The 14,712-nt window shown below is 46.3% G+C and overlaps 1 protein-coding gene across 2 annotated transcripts in view; it reads right to left on the reverse strand.

Moving 5' to 3' along the window:
- bag6l (BCL2 associated athanogene 6, like) overlaps positions 1-11,901 on the reverse strand; it is a 23,264-nt gene extending 11,363 nt beyond the window's left edge. The window contains exons 1-14 of one of the 2 annotated variants that reach the window (XM_063185245.1): positions 11,647-11,901; positions 10,879-10,960; positions 10,453-10,570; positions 9,499-9,743; positions 8,798-8,872; positions 8,532-8,654; positions 7,782-8,053; positions 7,207-7,336; positions 5,730-5,933; positions 2,644-2,878; positions 2,182-2,241; positions 1,266-1,576; positions 862-952; positions 1-371 (exon numbers count right to left, since the gene is read on the reverse strand). The exon at positions 1-371 is cut by the window's left edge and continues 15 nt beyond it. In XM_063185245.1, the coding sequence (XP_063041315.1) occupies positions 1-371; positions 862-952; positions 1,266-1,576; positions 2,182-2,241; positions 2,644-2,878; positions 5,730-5,933; positions 7,207-7,336; positions 7,782-8,053; positions 8,532-8,654; positions 8,798-8,872; positions 9,499-9,743; positions 10,453-10,570; positions 10,879-10,956 (2,313 nt within the window). In that variant the 5' untranslated portion in view covers positions 10,957-10,960; positions 11,647-11,901. Of the gene's footprint in view, positions 372-861; positions 953-1,265; positions 1,577-2,181; positions 2,242-2,643; positions 2,879-5,729; positions 5,934-7,206; positions 7,337-7,781; positions 8,054-8,531; positions 8,655-8,797; positions 8,873-9,498; positions 9,744-10,452; positions 10,571-10,878; positions 10,961-11,251; positions 11,616-11,646 lie in introns of those variants that run through there. The other variant, XM_063185246.1, reaches the window with a different exon arrangement.
- Between the last annotated feature and the right edge of the window lie 2,811 nt (positions 11,902-14,712).

A 14,712-nucleotide genomic window follows, 5' to 3' on the forward strand; every position in this document is an offset into this window, starting at 1 on the left:
CATGCCCTGCAGGAAGGCGGGCACTCCCGGCACGGTGACCGTGATTGACGGCGAGCCGCCCGGTCCCGCCGCCCCTCCAGGGCCGGTTGCCACGCCCCCCAGCAGGGAGCCCAGTAGCTGGGCCAGGTTGCCCTCCATGCCACCTCCCTCCCCCTGGGGAGGCCCACCAATCCCACCCTCGCCGGGCGCCTGACTGGCAGGTCGAGGGCCGCCCTCTGGGGTGCCGGTGGTGGTCTGGGTGGAGGGGGTGGGGGGCGGGGCGGCAGAGGCCGGGGTGGTGGAGAAGGAGGAAGAGGAGGACGAAGAGGAGGAGGAAGAGGAAGAGAAGGAGAAGGTGTGGGAGGACGAGTTGCTGGACGTCGGTTCACCACCTGAGGAGGTTGGGGAAGGAGAAAGGAAAATGATGACATTTTTCATTTCATTTTATTTAACCTATTGCGACCAGAGTGTCTCTTCTAGTCAAAATGGCCACTAAACAAGTAGTTCTACACATCAACACATAATAATTGAAAAGGATGAGAAAAATAATCTTCCAAAAGGGAACATCTACAGACACGGAAACTACACATAGCACGTCACGCACACTTTCACTCACTCACTAGCCGATTTGGACCACACTGGGATTTTCCAACGCACTGGAATGCTCAGTGCGAGTGGCTTTCGGATTAACACATTGTATGTCTACTCTCTGACTCTCTCTCTCTCTCTCTCTCTCTCTTCTCCCTCCATCACTCTTGCCCAACTCTCTCACTATCCTCTCTTACCCACCTTTCTCTCTCACCTTTCTTTGTTCTGTCACTCTTTTGCTCTCTCTCATGCATTTATGCACGCACGCACGTACACACTCCAACTCTAACTCACCTGTGTTTACTGGCATGAGCAGCTGTCCCACTATGCCAGAGACCATCTGGCTGAGGGGAGAAGGGACTCCACCAGGAGCTCCAGGGATGCCCTGCAAACACGAACACACACACACACACACACACACACACACACACACACACACACACACACACACACACACACACACACACACACACACACACACACACACACACACACACACACACACACACACACACACACACACACACAAACGCAATACTCACATCATATGCAGTAGCATACGTGTTATCTTGTGTATCTGAGTGCTCCAGCAGGCATGTTGGCCTGTATACTGGATGGTGTGTGTGTGTGTGTGTGTGTGTGTGTGTGTGTGTGTGTGTGTGTGCGTGCGTGCGTGCGTGCGTGTGTGTGTGTCTTACCTGTCCCGGCATCTGCGTGCCTGGTGGTGCTCCAGCGGGCATGTTGGCCCTGATGTTGGTGGGCGGGGGGATGCGGGACACAAACGACGGCCGGGTGATGACCACGCGGGCATGGGGGTGTCCATGAGGGTGGGGGTGGGGATGGGGGTGGGCATGAGGGTGGGGGTGCGGGTGGGTCGGGGGTACCCCGGGGGCGGTGCCGCCGGTGCCCGGGGGCATGTGGGCGTGTCCGGTTGCGTGGGCGGCTGCCATGGCTGCGGCCTGCTGGGAGATCTGGTGCACGATGGCCTGCATGAACTCTGGAGGCAGACCTGGGGGGAGGGAGAGAGAGAGAGGGGGGTATGTCTTTACAGAGAAACTAGAGATGCACCGGATCCTGATTTTTAGGATCCTGTCGGATACTGGATCCACTGCTTAAGATTCTGCCGGATCCGGAACCGGATACTGGATCCTACGAAAGGGTTGAAACACATACCCTACTCGCACACGTGGGCCCTTTTTTATTACGTTGGCGCAAACTATTTTTTAGACTCATTGGCTTACTGCCACACTGGCCGCTTCCAACGTTCTTTCACTCCATGCAGCAATTGGGGTTGTGAGAGACTGACTGAAAAACCTAGGCTAGAGATGCACCAGATCCTGATTTTTAGGTAACTGCCGGACACCGGATCCACTGCTAAAGATCCTGCCGGATCCGGATTCTGTGAAAAACTCTATTATCCTGCCGGATCCGGAACCGGATCTTGGATCCTGTGCATCTCTAAGAGAAACACACTCTTGGTAAGTCTTGGACATCCCCCAGCCCACAGTTTTAGAATCACTGATCTATGGTATGCATAAACCGGGCATAATGAGTTGCTCTTAGCTCATTTTAGTCCAAGTTTAGCTTTAGTAGCTAGCTAGTGTTCCTGCTCACCTGCGTGTCCAGGAGTGGAGGCGTTTGGTTGTCCGGTTGCCTGGGGCCCTGTGCCCGAGTCTGCCCAAACACATACACAGAGGATCATTAGAATGAGTGGAGGAGCCATGTCACACAACACACTGTTCTGACAGAGAACCACTGTCGACAGTCGACAAATCATAGATTCTCTAATTCAATCCACAATGGATTACAATTTAGCAGTGAAACTGGAATCCAAAAGAAAATAGTAAGATTATGCTAATTTTATGTGTAACATCATGCAGATTTGACTTGAATAATATGGACAAATGAAAATTGAATGGAAAGCCAGTTAGTGAGTATGTGTGCCTGTACTTGATCTGAGTAGTAGTGTAGCAGCTGAATATTTCATTTATCTCCATTTGTCAAGTAATAGTTTTGTATGCCATTCCATTTGCCAAGTACAGTAATAGTTTTGTATGCTATTCCACAGGATCATACCGTCCAGGTTCATCTGCATCATGACCACTGGCTCCATGGTCTGGTGTGTGATCCTGATGACGCGGGGTCCGGGGCCCTGAGGCTGGCCCTGCTGATTGGTGGCATTGGGCTGCGGGGGCGGGGCCTGTCCCTGGTTCGGCTGATCCGGTTGGCCCGGAGCAGGAGGGGGCTGGGCCTGGCCCTCGGTGGCTTGTCTGCCATTGGACGTCACAGTGACAGTGGTCCCAAGGTTCATCTGCAGGGGAGGAGGTAGAAGATCTTGTCATCCGTTTTTATTCATTTTCATTCGTTTCTAGATAATACATTTGTTTCTCTCAGTTCTCCAATTGAAACACCTCAAACTAAAATGTTACAAATCGTCATTTCTAAGCAACAAATTTCTTTTGGCTTGTGCCTATCAACACGGGTACACAAACTATCTCCCTCATCTGAACAATAGTATGATTTAGATTCAGCTTCAGCTTCAGCTTGTTAACAGATTAATTCAGCTGTTTACCTGGAACAAATACTTATTTGCATCTGTACTTTTTGCATGACGTCTGTCTGCTTGAAATAGATGGAATATGTGCTGTAGCTCTGAAATGTGCTTTGCATTTCTGAGCATTGAATAACCTGGCATCGCTGATGTACAGGTACTCCCTAAAATAAGCCAAAGAGGCTGAGCACTTCAAATAAGTGCTAAAAGAGGATTGAACAGTGGCAGTGTTAGAAAACTGCGACCAATTGCAAAGCAAACACAGAACTGATAAGGCTGTACATTTTTTCTCATCTTACTGTAGCCCTTGGCTTGACAGTGAATATGCTTAAGCCTACTTCCCTAAAAAGGTGGCATGTTTCCTTAAAAGTAAATAAATGTGCCATAAAATCTAGAAACTCTCCCCCAACGTGGAGTACACTGCCACCAATATTACTCACTGTTCCTGATAAGTATGTTGATAAGTTTTTACTTTGAGAAAAAAAAAAATCTTAATTTGACCATATTTGTACAAGGACAGCTGTGCAGATCCAAGAGTCCAACTAGATCCCACACAAGTTGAGGAAATTAAACTTTCAGAGAGAGTGAGTACAGACAATGTGAGGACAGAACTTGTCCTCAAGCCCAGTCAGAAGCCAGGGCGCATTGGCTCAAAAGGAATTATCCAATCCAGAACCAAAGCAGTGGAACTCATTTCACGTCAGCTGTCTGACGTCGCCATGGTGTCAAAGGAGATCAAACAACATGACTTGGTCTACAGAAGGGGAAAAACGGGAAAGACAGCTGCCTTCAGGTTTCTTGCTCCCTAAAGTCACTAAATCAATGTGACATTTTGACGAGATTGCGGTAGCTGCTTTTTCGATTCGATGGCTATCTGACGTAAATCGTGCCTGATGTCTGATGTCATTTGTCGGCATGTCGGCCATTTTGTCGTCATGACAGCCAGTCAGCTTGCCAACCCACCATCCGTCGAATTTGTTGAGTGGAAACAATAACAGGGTTGTTCATCAGTCCAACGCTATCTGAGGGACAGATAAGGGTCGAGGGTGGCCAAGTAGGAGAAAGCTGCTCGTCAGACTAATCGCTAGCAAAAGGACACGCATTGAAAGGAATTACCGCTATCTAAAGCCAACAGAGTGAAATGATAACTGAGAATCATTCATCATTGGGAACTTCCAGACGGCAATAAACCACAAGGCTCTTGGCTACACACAGTGCTCCCAACAGTGTGTGCAAAGTGTACTCGAGACGAAACAGCAAGAGTCTTTTTTTTTTTTTTAAATATCTTTTTATGGGGGGTTCAACTTTATTGAGACAGGACAGTGAAAAGTGGGACAGGAAGCGAGTGGCAGAAAGAGAGAGGGTCGGGAAATGACTTCGGGTTGGAAATCGAACCCGGGTCGCCCGCGTAGCAGTCCAGTGCCCAGCCGATTAAGACCAAAAAACAAAGTGGAAGTTGGACAATGAAATAACTTGGGCTGCTTCATCACTCAGATAGCATTGACCTGGTCTAAATGAAATGTGTGGGTGAGGCAATGGCTTTAAACAATGCATTTTAGACATGAAACTATATAAGGTGGTGTTGGGATGTCAAAAAAGCAACACTTTTCAAACTCACAATGCATCGCTTAAAAGCTAGCACAGAACCAGCTCACCAGCCAAAAAAGGCAGACTTTTTTTCTTATCCCACATTGTTTCAAATACCCACATTTTCAAAAACCGGTAATTGTGTGCATTTCCAATTTGCTTATTACTTTTCATGTATTTCTATGCATAGACTAAAAATTGACTGATCAATATTATCCCATACTTTCACTTCAACACAAAGTTGTAGACCCTTCAAGGTATGGAAAACTCTGGCATTTTAAAAATCCAAACTTTATAAGACCTGGCTGCGCAAACACCCAACTCACCGAGCCTGTTTAGAGAAGGTTAAAGGTCTCAGCCATTAGCAATGACATCACTCTCCAGAACAGAAATGTGCAGCACCTAACCCCACATTGCTCCAGGGACTGTTACCACTATCTTGTACCTAAATAACGGTCACATTGAATAAAGGCATCTGCTAAGTGTAATGGAATGGAATGGAAGGTATATAAAATCAAGGTTCACATTCATTTTCAAGAGCTGTGAATACTCAGCTTCATTGGTGAGAATTTGTTTGAAGATGTATTGAAAGGTGTTGTCACAGAGTCAAATTAACTTAGATGGGCAAGTTATCGCTGCATGTGACAAATAAACACTGTCTTCTGCTGTAGTGGGGCGCTCCCATCCGCATGCTTCCACTAAATTCTCCTTCCCTACATGCTACATATGGGTCGGGTCTTCTGGGACGAGACTTCACGTATTACCAGACATGATTGCATCAACGAATTAACAAATTGTGAAGTTTGAAATCAATCACTGAAACACACAACGACTCTGGAAAAATAAAAATTGGGCAAAAGTCAGTAGGTCTGGGGCAGGCTTTAGCGGCGTTTTGGATTTAAAAAAAAGAGAGAAGTTAGTGAAATGTAATAATACATGTACAAAAAGTGTCTGCTACTGTAAGTGTAATGTAATGTGTGTAAAATAAAGTTTCACGTCATTCGTGATGACATTAGCAACTCACCGGAATGGGGATGTGGGGCATGCCACCCTGGAGCAGCATGGGAGAGGTGTAGTGGGAGATGGGCCGCACCACGTGCAGGTGGCGGGGGGGCTGGGCTGACAGGTTGCAGCGCAGGTCGCTCAGGTTGACCAGCGTGTTGCCCAGGAGACGCAGGGACTCCCCCACTAGGTTAAGGGTGCGCTGGTCCTCCTCACGCTCCTGAGTCTGTGGGGACGAGGCAAACACAGAGGCATTAGTCTCAAGTTCACCAAATCACTAACGTAACGGCTATACAGCAGTCTCCAAAAAAGTTGTCGCCTATCCATCTGTTTGGAATAACAGCTAATAACCTGACTTTCAATTAATCACTTGGCGTCAGAAGTCACTCATATGAAAGCTACAACCCTCCCGAATGAAAATGTATGTACAAAAATAAATTTCATGCACCAAAGAAAGATTGACCCTTTAATGACAACTCTTTTGGAGATGGCTGTAGACAATTACAGCTTTACTAGTCAGTCATTTGAAGGTGAATGACAGCATTGGCTGTAAATGGCGGCAAAAAAGGCACATTTATTCTCTAGTTTTCAAAACCTGAAACGTCAAACACCTGCAGCAACTTTGAATGAGTGACTGGCCTACCTACAGTCCAAAAGGAAGTAAATCTGTAACCCATAGCAATATCAGTGAGTGAGTGACTGAGAGTGTAACATTCTGGATTTTTTTCACATTACAGCAGGCAAGGTGCCACCCGGACACTTGAATAACTGAAAACATTATGGCTGTTTGTAGACCGGATTTGGCCCTGCAGGAGAGTGAGTGAAGTGACTGACGCGGAGGTCAGTGATTGACTATCGTTTAGGCATTCAGGGAATTTCTTTCTTACATTTGCCAAGGTGCCAGAGAGGTATGCAGTCATTGGCCAAGTCCAGCACTGAGATGGTGCTAGAATGAGTGAAGCAGGTGGCGCAAGAGTTTAACTTTAAGGCATTCTGGAAATTTCTTTGCCAAAGATGTATTACTTGGCAAGCTCTGGCAGTGAGAGGGGTCAGCAAATGACCGGGCAAGCAAGCGAGTGAATTAGTGAGCGAGTGAATGAGTGTCTAACATTTAGGCACTCTGAAAAGATGTATGTAGCACTTCACCAGGTCTGGCAGTAAGCAAGTGAAGCAAAGCTTTTGAAAACATTACAGCAGCAGTCCATTTGCCTGACATGTACTTAGTCTATGACTGGGTCAGGCGGTGAGTGACCAAGGGAGTGTGTGAACAAGCGAATGGCATGGTGCCAAGTAGAGCATGCCAAAGCAGTAAGAGAAAAAAAACCCCATCCCATTCCACTCCTGTAGAACGACCCCCTATTCAATTAGCTCCTGCCCTTCTCCTGTTGACTGACGAAACGTTGACTCCCATCCCACGGGAATGCAACAGGAATTCCTGACAAACGTCGTCCGCTAATGAGAGTGTGTGTGACTAACAGTAAGCGTAGCGGTGGCCTTACGTTGTTGTTGTAGTCGGCGGAGGAGGCGGCCCCCAGGATGGAGTGGGTCCTCTCCATAAATGGACGCAGGCGCTCCTCCAGGCGCCTCACCTCCGACAGGACCTCCACCAGCTCAGCAGGACTCGGGTGACTGGACAGGAGGAAGGGCACAGAGTTAAGGGGTGGGGGGAACAGAGAGAGAGAGGAAGAAAGACAGAAAATAACAAAGAGGAGGAAGGAGAAACAGCCAGAAAGGATGATTAAGTATGAGGCAGAGAGAGAGAGAGAGAGAGAGAGAGAGAGAGAGAGAGAGAGAGAGAGAGAGAGAGAGAGAGAGAGAGAGAGAGAGAGAGAGAGAGAGAGAGAGAGAGAGAGAGAGAGCGGGAGCGAGCGAGAGAGGATCAGCGACAGAGACCGGAAGATATGGAGACAGACAGGAACAGACAGAGATTATAGGAGAGGCCAAAAGATGGAGACGAGGGGACAGAAAGAGACAGAGGCAAACACAATTGTAATAACATCCATATCAATTCACAATCAAATCTTTTCCCCAGAAAATATGCCTTTACAGTAGAAAAGTGGGAGAGGTGTCTCACTTGGGTCCAGTTTGGGCAGTGCCATCTGTCTGACTGGAGGTGGAAGTGGAGGTGGAGGATGAAGAAGAGGAGGAGGAGGAGAAGGTTGAAGTAGAGGTGGATGTGGAGGATGTGGTGGTGGTCTCCGTGGTTGGTGGAGGAGGCGCTGGGGGTGATGTGTCCATTGGCTGAGCAGCTGGTGTGGGGGTGGATGGGGGCGGGCCAGAGGGCTGGTTGGCTGCCGCTGCCTCGGATGCCGGAGCCTGATTGGTGGCTGCGTCCGGCTGCTGACCCTGAAGGGGAGACAAAAGAGCAGGAAGTGTCACCATGACAACCATGATAGGGACAAAAATACAAACAATAACATAACAAGCCAAACACACTTTGGATAGTGACCATAGCCTCATTTGACCTCAGACGTTTAGTTCGGTGGCCAGTTTGATATATATAAAAAAAGTCCATGTATAATATGACGCATACATGGATATGCATACTGTGTGAATACACGAATGACCCGTGCTAGCGGCTACATGGGTGAAGTATACATTAGCCATCAAAAGTGAGATTATTTCCCAACATTCTGCACTCTGCTTCATATTAACAAGCATGAAAAGTATATTTATTCTATTTAAGTACAAACATAAAAAGTTCTTCTGTTCCGTTTAAAATTTTGTTCTGAATTCTCACTGGTATCAAATTTCCATTGCTTGTTCCCTCGAAAGCTTAAGGGAAGAACATGTTTGTGAGTATCTTAGCTGCCCTAGTGCATACCTCTAGTCTGTTGATCACTGATTGGATGTCCCTCAGCAGGTTCTCAGCCAACTGCAGCCGCAGCCTGGGCTCGCTCTGCACCGATTGGTCCAAATTTATGTGCAAGTCCACTGTGCCGTTGCTCTAGAAAGGGAAGAATAAACAAAGGGAAAAGAAAGGGAGAAACATGAGACGAGTTTCCAAGAGATGTTTCCGTCTCTCCATCTGTAATCTTAATAACATCAGGAGGAGCTTCCTGGTAAACAGGCGTTTCCGTAGTAACTGACCCCAGTGCTGGTGCTGACGCGGGGGACGCGGCCCGCCTCACCGCCCACTCCAGACATCATCTGCTGCACCTGCATCTGGGGGGTAGACGAGACCAGACAGACGGGCGGGTCAGAAACACACACACACACACACACACCCGTACATGTGTGTGCGGCACACACGGATATCACAAGAGAGAAAGTGACGCAAACACTCTTACACATCAGCAAGCAAACACAACGCTACAAAAAACAGTCCCACCAGGCAAACAACTGACACACATCATGGCAGTATTCTTTATGGATCATGTACAAACTAATAACCTCAGGTGAAGATGCATGCAAACGCCCTCACAAACACAGCTATCCCAAGCACGCACACACACACAAACACACAACATGACACATCACACAGACATACTACATGTACAGGAAACACAGGAACACAGGCAAGAGTAGAAAATATCCCACCCACATAAATTGTATTTATGGGTCATGCAGACACCATGCCCTGGGGCCAAGAGAGTCTGGCAAGCAATTGATTCACACCCACCGCCACGGCAAGCACACATCTCAACAGACAAACACACACATACCCACACATAGCACAAAAACACTACCAAAGCAAGAACATAATACACACAACATAACTCAAGTGAAATGGGCGCACGCACACTCGTGCACACACGCACGCGCGCACACGCCCACACGCCCACACCTACCTGTATCTGCTGGGGGTCCATGATGTTGACAGGTAGGTTGAAGGTTCCCAGCATGACGTAGTTGTTTCCATTGCGGTCGTGGGGGCCTCCCGGGGGGGCGGAGGTGGAGGTGGTGGAGTGGGAGGGGGCTGAGCCACCGCCCTCCGCGGTCCCCGAGGAGCCTGCCACACCGCTGCCACCCCCGCCTGCCTGGCTGGGCTGGGGAGGGGCACGCTCCACCAGGTGGATCACCTTGCCATCCACATCTGGGGAGAGCAATTAGTTTTTTTTTTATGTGGGCAGTGTAGGGATGAATAGATCATATAGATCACTTTTTCCCCCCCCTTTTTATGCAGCCATTCCAGCGGCAAGACAGATGTTTTGGCTACAAGAGCCTTCGTCAGTGACACAGAATTTTAATCAGAAAAAAGAAGACAACACACCCAAAATGGGTGAGCGTAGTATTTGGAAAATGATTTTTTTTTATTAAGGACCTTGTATTTATTTGGGAAGTGTAGGGAACAGATCGCACTCTCAGGTTCATCTTTTTTTCTTTTTATTCAGCCATCGCAGGGGTCAGACAGTTGGAAGTAAGAGCCTTCATCTGTGACACTGATGAAACGTCTGTCTGAAACCCTAAATGACTGAATAAACACGAAAAAGGAAGAACATTCCCAGAACTTATTTGTATTTGGGAGTAGGTACAATTAAAAAACATTTTTGTTTAATGCATCATAGCTGAGTCAGCCTCATGCTAATTTACATCTGAGGGAAGGGTTGTTTGAGTGAATGAGGAATGTGGGTGATATACAGAAGATGAGAGGGGGGGGCTTATTATGCTTTGCCATCCCATAATGGCATGCTTGAGATGGGGAAAAAATGAGGGGTTTATTCCTAATTTAGGTAAACAATTATGAGAATGTATGTTTGTGTGCATATGTGTGTATGTGCGTTGTGTACGTAAGACACACTCACTGTACTCAGTCAAAGTCCTGTCATCCTGCAGCACGCGGCCCTGGTAAATGAGTCTCTGCTTGTCCACCGGGATTTCCACTGAGGCAGCAATGTGCTCCTTAAACTCCCTCACAGTCAACTGCGAAGATGGGAAACAGGAGTCAGGACAGGTTCTCCTTTAATAGGCTATACAGCACAGGCTTGAGCTAATCCAGTGCTAATCTACACACAGCGCCACAGGACTAGTCACAGATATAAAGCAAGGTGTCTACTGACATTCAACAACAACAACAAGGCCTACTGAAACCATAACAGTTTTAGAGGAACTTGAAATCTATTATTCTGTATCTCTGAAGAATTACAAACTCAAAACGATTACTAACGTTCAGTGACAAGAATTGTGGTTTTAAAAGGGGTGAAAAATAAAGGTACTGAAAGAATTCTCACCTCTCCTCTCACTTTGTAACTTCTGCTCTGGGAGTCCAGAGTTTTCACAGTGACTTCTATAGTCGACGGTTCCTCCATGGTTCTATTGCAAGGAGGTTGCCAAAGTTAAAACAAGGGATACATATGCCGAAATTCAGTTCCCACACATTTCAGCTACTGCTTTGACACGCCCCTTCATCGCTGTCAAAACACATGATGTGTTCTGTTTTGAAAACATTATTTTGGAGATGATGTGATACTAGATAGCAACCAACGCTCGAATAACTTGACACTAGAAGAAGAAGATTTGAAAACGAACCCAAAGCCACGTGTATCATGCCAAATAGGCGTCAGCATCTCATGTCATAAAGTAAGGTAAAATGCAGAAACTCACCAGAAAGGGCCATCTACAAATCTACATCACTGCCTGACTATGAATGTACTAACACAGCCGTTCATATGTAAAGTGAGCCCGCAACGTCGTTGTATTAACGTTTTATTGATCCAGACATTTTAAGTTCTAGTTTTCACGTAATGGCAGGTACTTTCCTCAAAGCCCAGACAAGCAACAGCCACCCTCAACAATGTAAACACGGAACTGCCAGCAACAAAAGCCTCTTTCGTTTTGCAGCTGGCAAACACACCAAGCGAATAGCCCATCTGTAACTTCAGTCTTTCAGTGAAAATAATGTGTATTGACATTCATAGAGGACTGTCGACATAAATGGGTACTACTTTCCCAGCAATTTAGCAAGCAAACCGAAGCCAAGTTTAGCCGAATGAACTTACCTTCTACTTTCAGCCGATGTGTAGCTAGCAACTTAGCTAGCAAGCTAATGCCAAATACCAGCTTGAGATATGACGATGCTTGGCGTTTATCCAGTGGAACGTTTGTTAGCTAGATGTTTATAACAGCTGAGGCAGAAATATCTGAACAAATATCAAACTATTTTCAGACGCTTAGAACCCAAATTAGTTCAATATTCCTTGAATATGCGTCGCTCATATTCCAGTTTATGAGTTAGCTCTTTGGTTAGCTACTTCGCAGTATGCGACAGCCAGTGACGAAAGCCCCTGTGACGTATTTGGTATTTACTTTGAAGTAGTCCATAGCAAATGCCTGGTGAAAAATGTGAGTAATATTATGTGAGTAGAGCACTAGGCCTAAGACCATTTTTCTATCAATAAGAGAATTTTACACAAACACTCAGTCGTGTGTTATGACTTTTGATAAAGGCATTGTAATGTCTTACATATGTTATGATATACACGTAATCAGAGATTCTTTAAGTAGCCTCTCTCTACTCTCTCTGACGTAATTGTTTAGGCCTAAATGGCCGGAAAAGTTTCACCTGATTTTGTAGCCTACCTTTATTTGTGTTGGTAGAAAAGCCATGTTCATTTGCATTTTGATAGTAGAAGAAATGTCAGAACATGCAAATAGATTGAAACAGACAAACACATCCTAAATAGGCCTAAAGGACTGTCCACACCGGGCGGAATTTCCGTTCGAATATTCGCAGCGAATTTCGCAAAATTAACATGCGCATGTATTCTAATTACTCTGTGCACACCGAAAAGCGAGAAAAAATAACAAATCTGTCTGTTTTGATGGCAGATTTCGCAAGCGAAAAACGGGGTTTGGCCAATCAGACACTGATTTGACAGTGACATCAGCTCCAGCGCAGTTCTCAAACTGAGCTCGAATGATGGTGGGGGAGCGCGGAAGGACTGTTTGCATAGACTAACTGCAAAAAATAACCGTTAAGAAATAATTTCAAAACTTGTTGCGTGCAAAGGAGTCCAACGGATGTCTTACGCTTTCTGATAGGCTACATTACACTAATTCCAAGCGAGATTAAATTGTCTAAACACTTCACGAGGTGGTGAAAAGGACTGCTGTGTGATCTGTGTCGGGCACTTGCGCGTGTGGGTCTGTCCGAGAGCGCAGATCTCGAAAGCAGGAGCACAATCTGTGCGGTCGTGGACCCCGTAGCGAGAGTAGGCCACCACCTGTAACCACTTAGGATATTTCATATCTAATGAACATTTCAGGTATCATCCGTGTAGCCGACGCGCACATTTGCATCGTGGAGAAGGCCTATTGAAAGTAGCTGGTCAATACAATGACAAGCACGAAGAAAGGCTTCGCGTTATCTTTCCACAGCGAACGTAGGCTATAAATAACACTAATGAAATAGGCTATTATGTCTCTCATCGGTTGAGACAGCAGCTCAAATGAGAGGGAGAGATAGAAGGTGTGTGTGTGTGCGCGCGCGCTTGTGTGTCCACGCGCCTCTTGACGCACAGAGAAACCTGGCCCATATTGATTTTAAGCGTCCCAACTTCACTGATTAAACACAGTAGTTCTGAGGAGTTGTAAGCATTTCCATAGCACACTACAGAATATTCCCATTCAAATGCTTATTAGCCTACTAGTGACATATAACCTACACTGTGCCACTGCGCAATTTCGTTGGTAAGCTGGGAGTTTCACGTGCAGTGACTTTGGCGTCACAATAACAGCAGAATATGGGAAGGAAGGAAGGAAGTCCCGCCAGCAATGTAGGCTATGGGGCGACCATGTTTGCAAACTTTGTTAGAAGTATGCTATAGATAGTGATGTAATTTTACTTGTAGGCACGTCATGAGCGCCAGCCACTGCGCAGTTAACTGTACTTGGGGACTTTTGTATGCTCTCCAAATAGCTGGTTACCTTTTGTCGGAAGTGCAGTTACGCACAACCGCAGTAACTTCTGGCTTCGGTGGAAACGGTTGTAACTAGGGAATTTACTCTATGCACCCATGTAAACAACTGACATGGTAGCTTTGAGCCACGGCTAGAGCATCTATGCTCTCTACAAAATACCCTATGAGACAGCTCGCGCGTCTTCTCAGCGCTCCACTTGAAAACGACTGCGTAGCCATTTCCCCCCTCATTTATCCTCCACCTGTTCTTCCTCGGGCTTCTGTTTCATGAAAACCCAAACGTGTCCACTCATCAGTGCTCCATCCGCTAGGAGGGAGTATGTGTGCGTGTGTGCATAAAACAGATAGAACAATAAAACATTACACCTGGTCACACATAGTTTTTTTTTTAATGGGCTATCTATTTCTCGGGGCGCGCAACGGCTTTCTGTTGCGCAAGATGACTTGTTCGTTGTCGCATCGGTTTATTTTAAGTATGTAGCCTAAATACGACACGTTGTGACTTTGGGTATGCAAATACACCCTCTATACACACGATTTCTATATCAATAAAAATGTATTTTGCCAATAATTTAGAGACCCCTTCAACATTTCCCAAATCATATTTTCGGGGGATCAGGGGGTCGAAACCTGGTTGAGACGACAGCAAGCCATTCCTTCTCTGTATGAAGAGGAATGCAACGGAATGTGCAGACAGCATATGACCACGTTGGTCAGCACGGCTTGAAAGGATTCTGCCTACATTAAACATCATGGATAGGCCTAACTGGCTTTGTTGCACTACAGATTTCTTGTTGACTTGTTGAGTGGGGAGTTTGGCAGCGAGCAGACTTAAAATGCATTTCCTTCAGATCTGTCTCCGCAAGGGTAAAACGAAGTTGTGCTTAACATTTCAGCCTGTTATTCTAGAATTGTTTACTTTTTTGCTGCAAAATGAGAATAAGGGCGTCATGGATGTTGAATTTGGCATTTGCCTTCAGACTCATGTGTCTCGGCATCCTTAACAGTTGCAGGCCATTGAGGGTGCAATAAAGCATCAAACAATATCATCATTGGCTCGCTTTATCTTCAGAAGTGGCCCTTTGCATTCACGCAGACGGACAATCGCGGAAACAGAGCGAAATAGAACGCGGAAAACTGAAAAAT

The sequence above is a fragment of the Engraulis encrasicolus genome, chromosome 20 (assembly GCF_034702125.1).
Source record: "Engraulis encrasicolus isolate BLACKSEA-1 chromosome 20, IST_EnEncr_1.0, whole genome shotgun sequence".
In the NCBI taxonomy this organism is placed as follows: domain Eukaryota; kingdom Metazoa; phylum Chordata; class Actinopteri; order Clupeiformes; family Engraulidae; genus Engraulis; species Engraulis encrasicolus.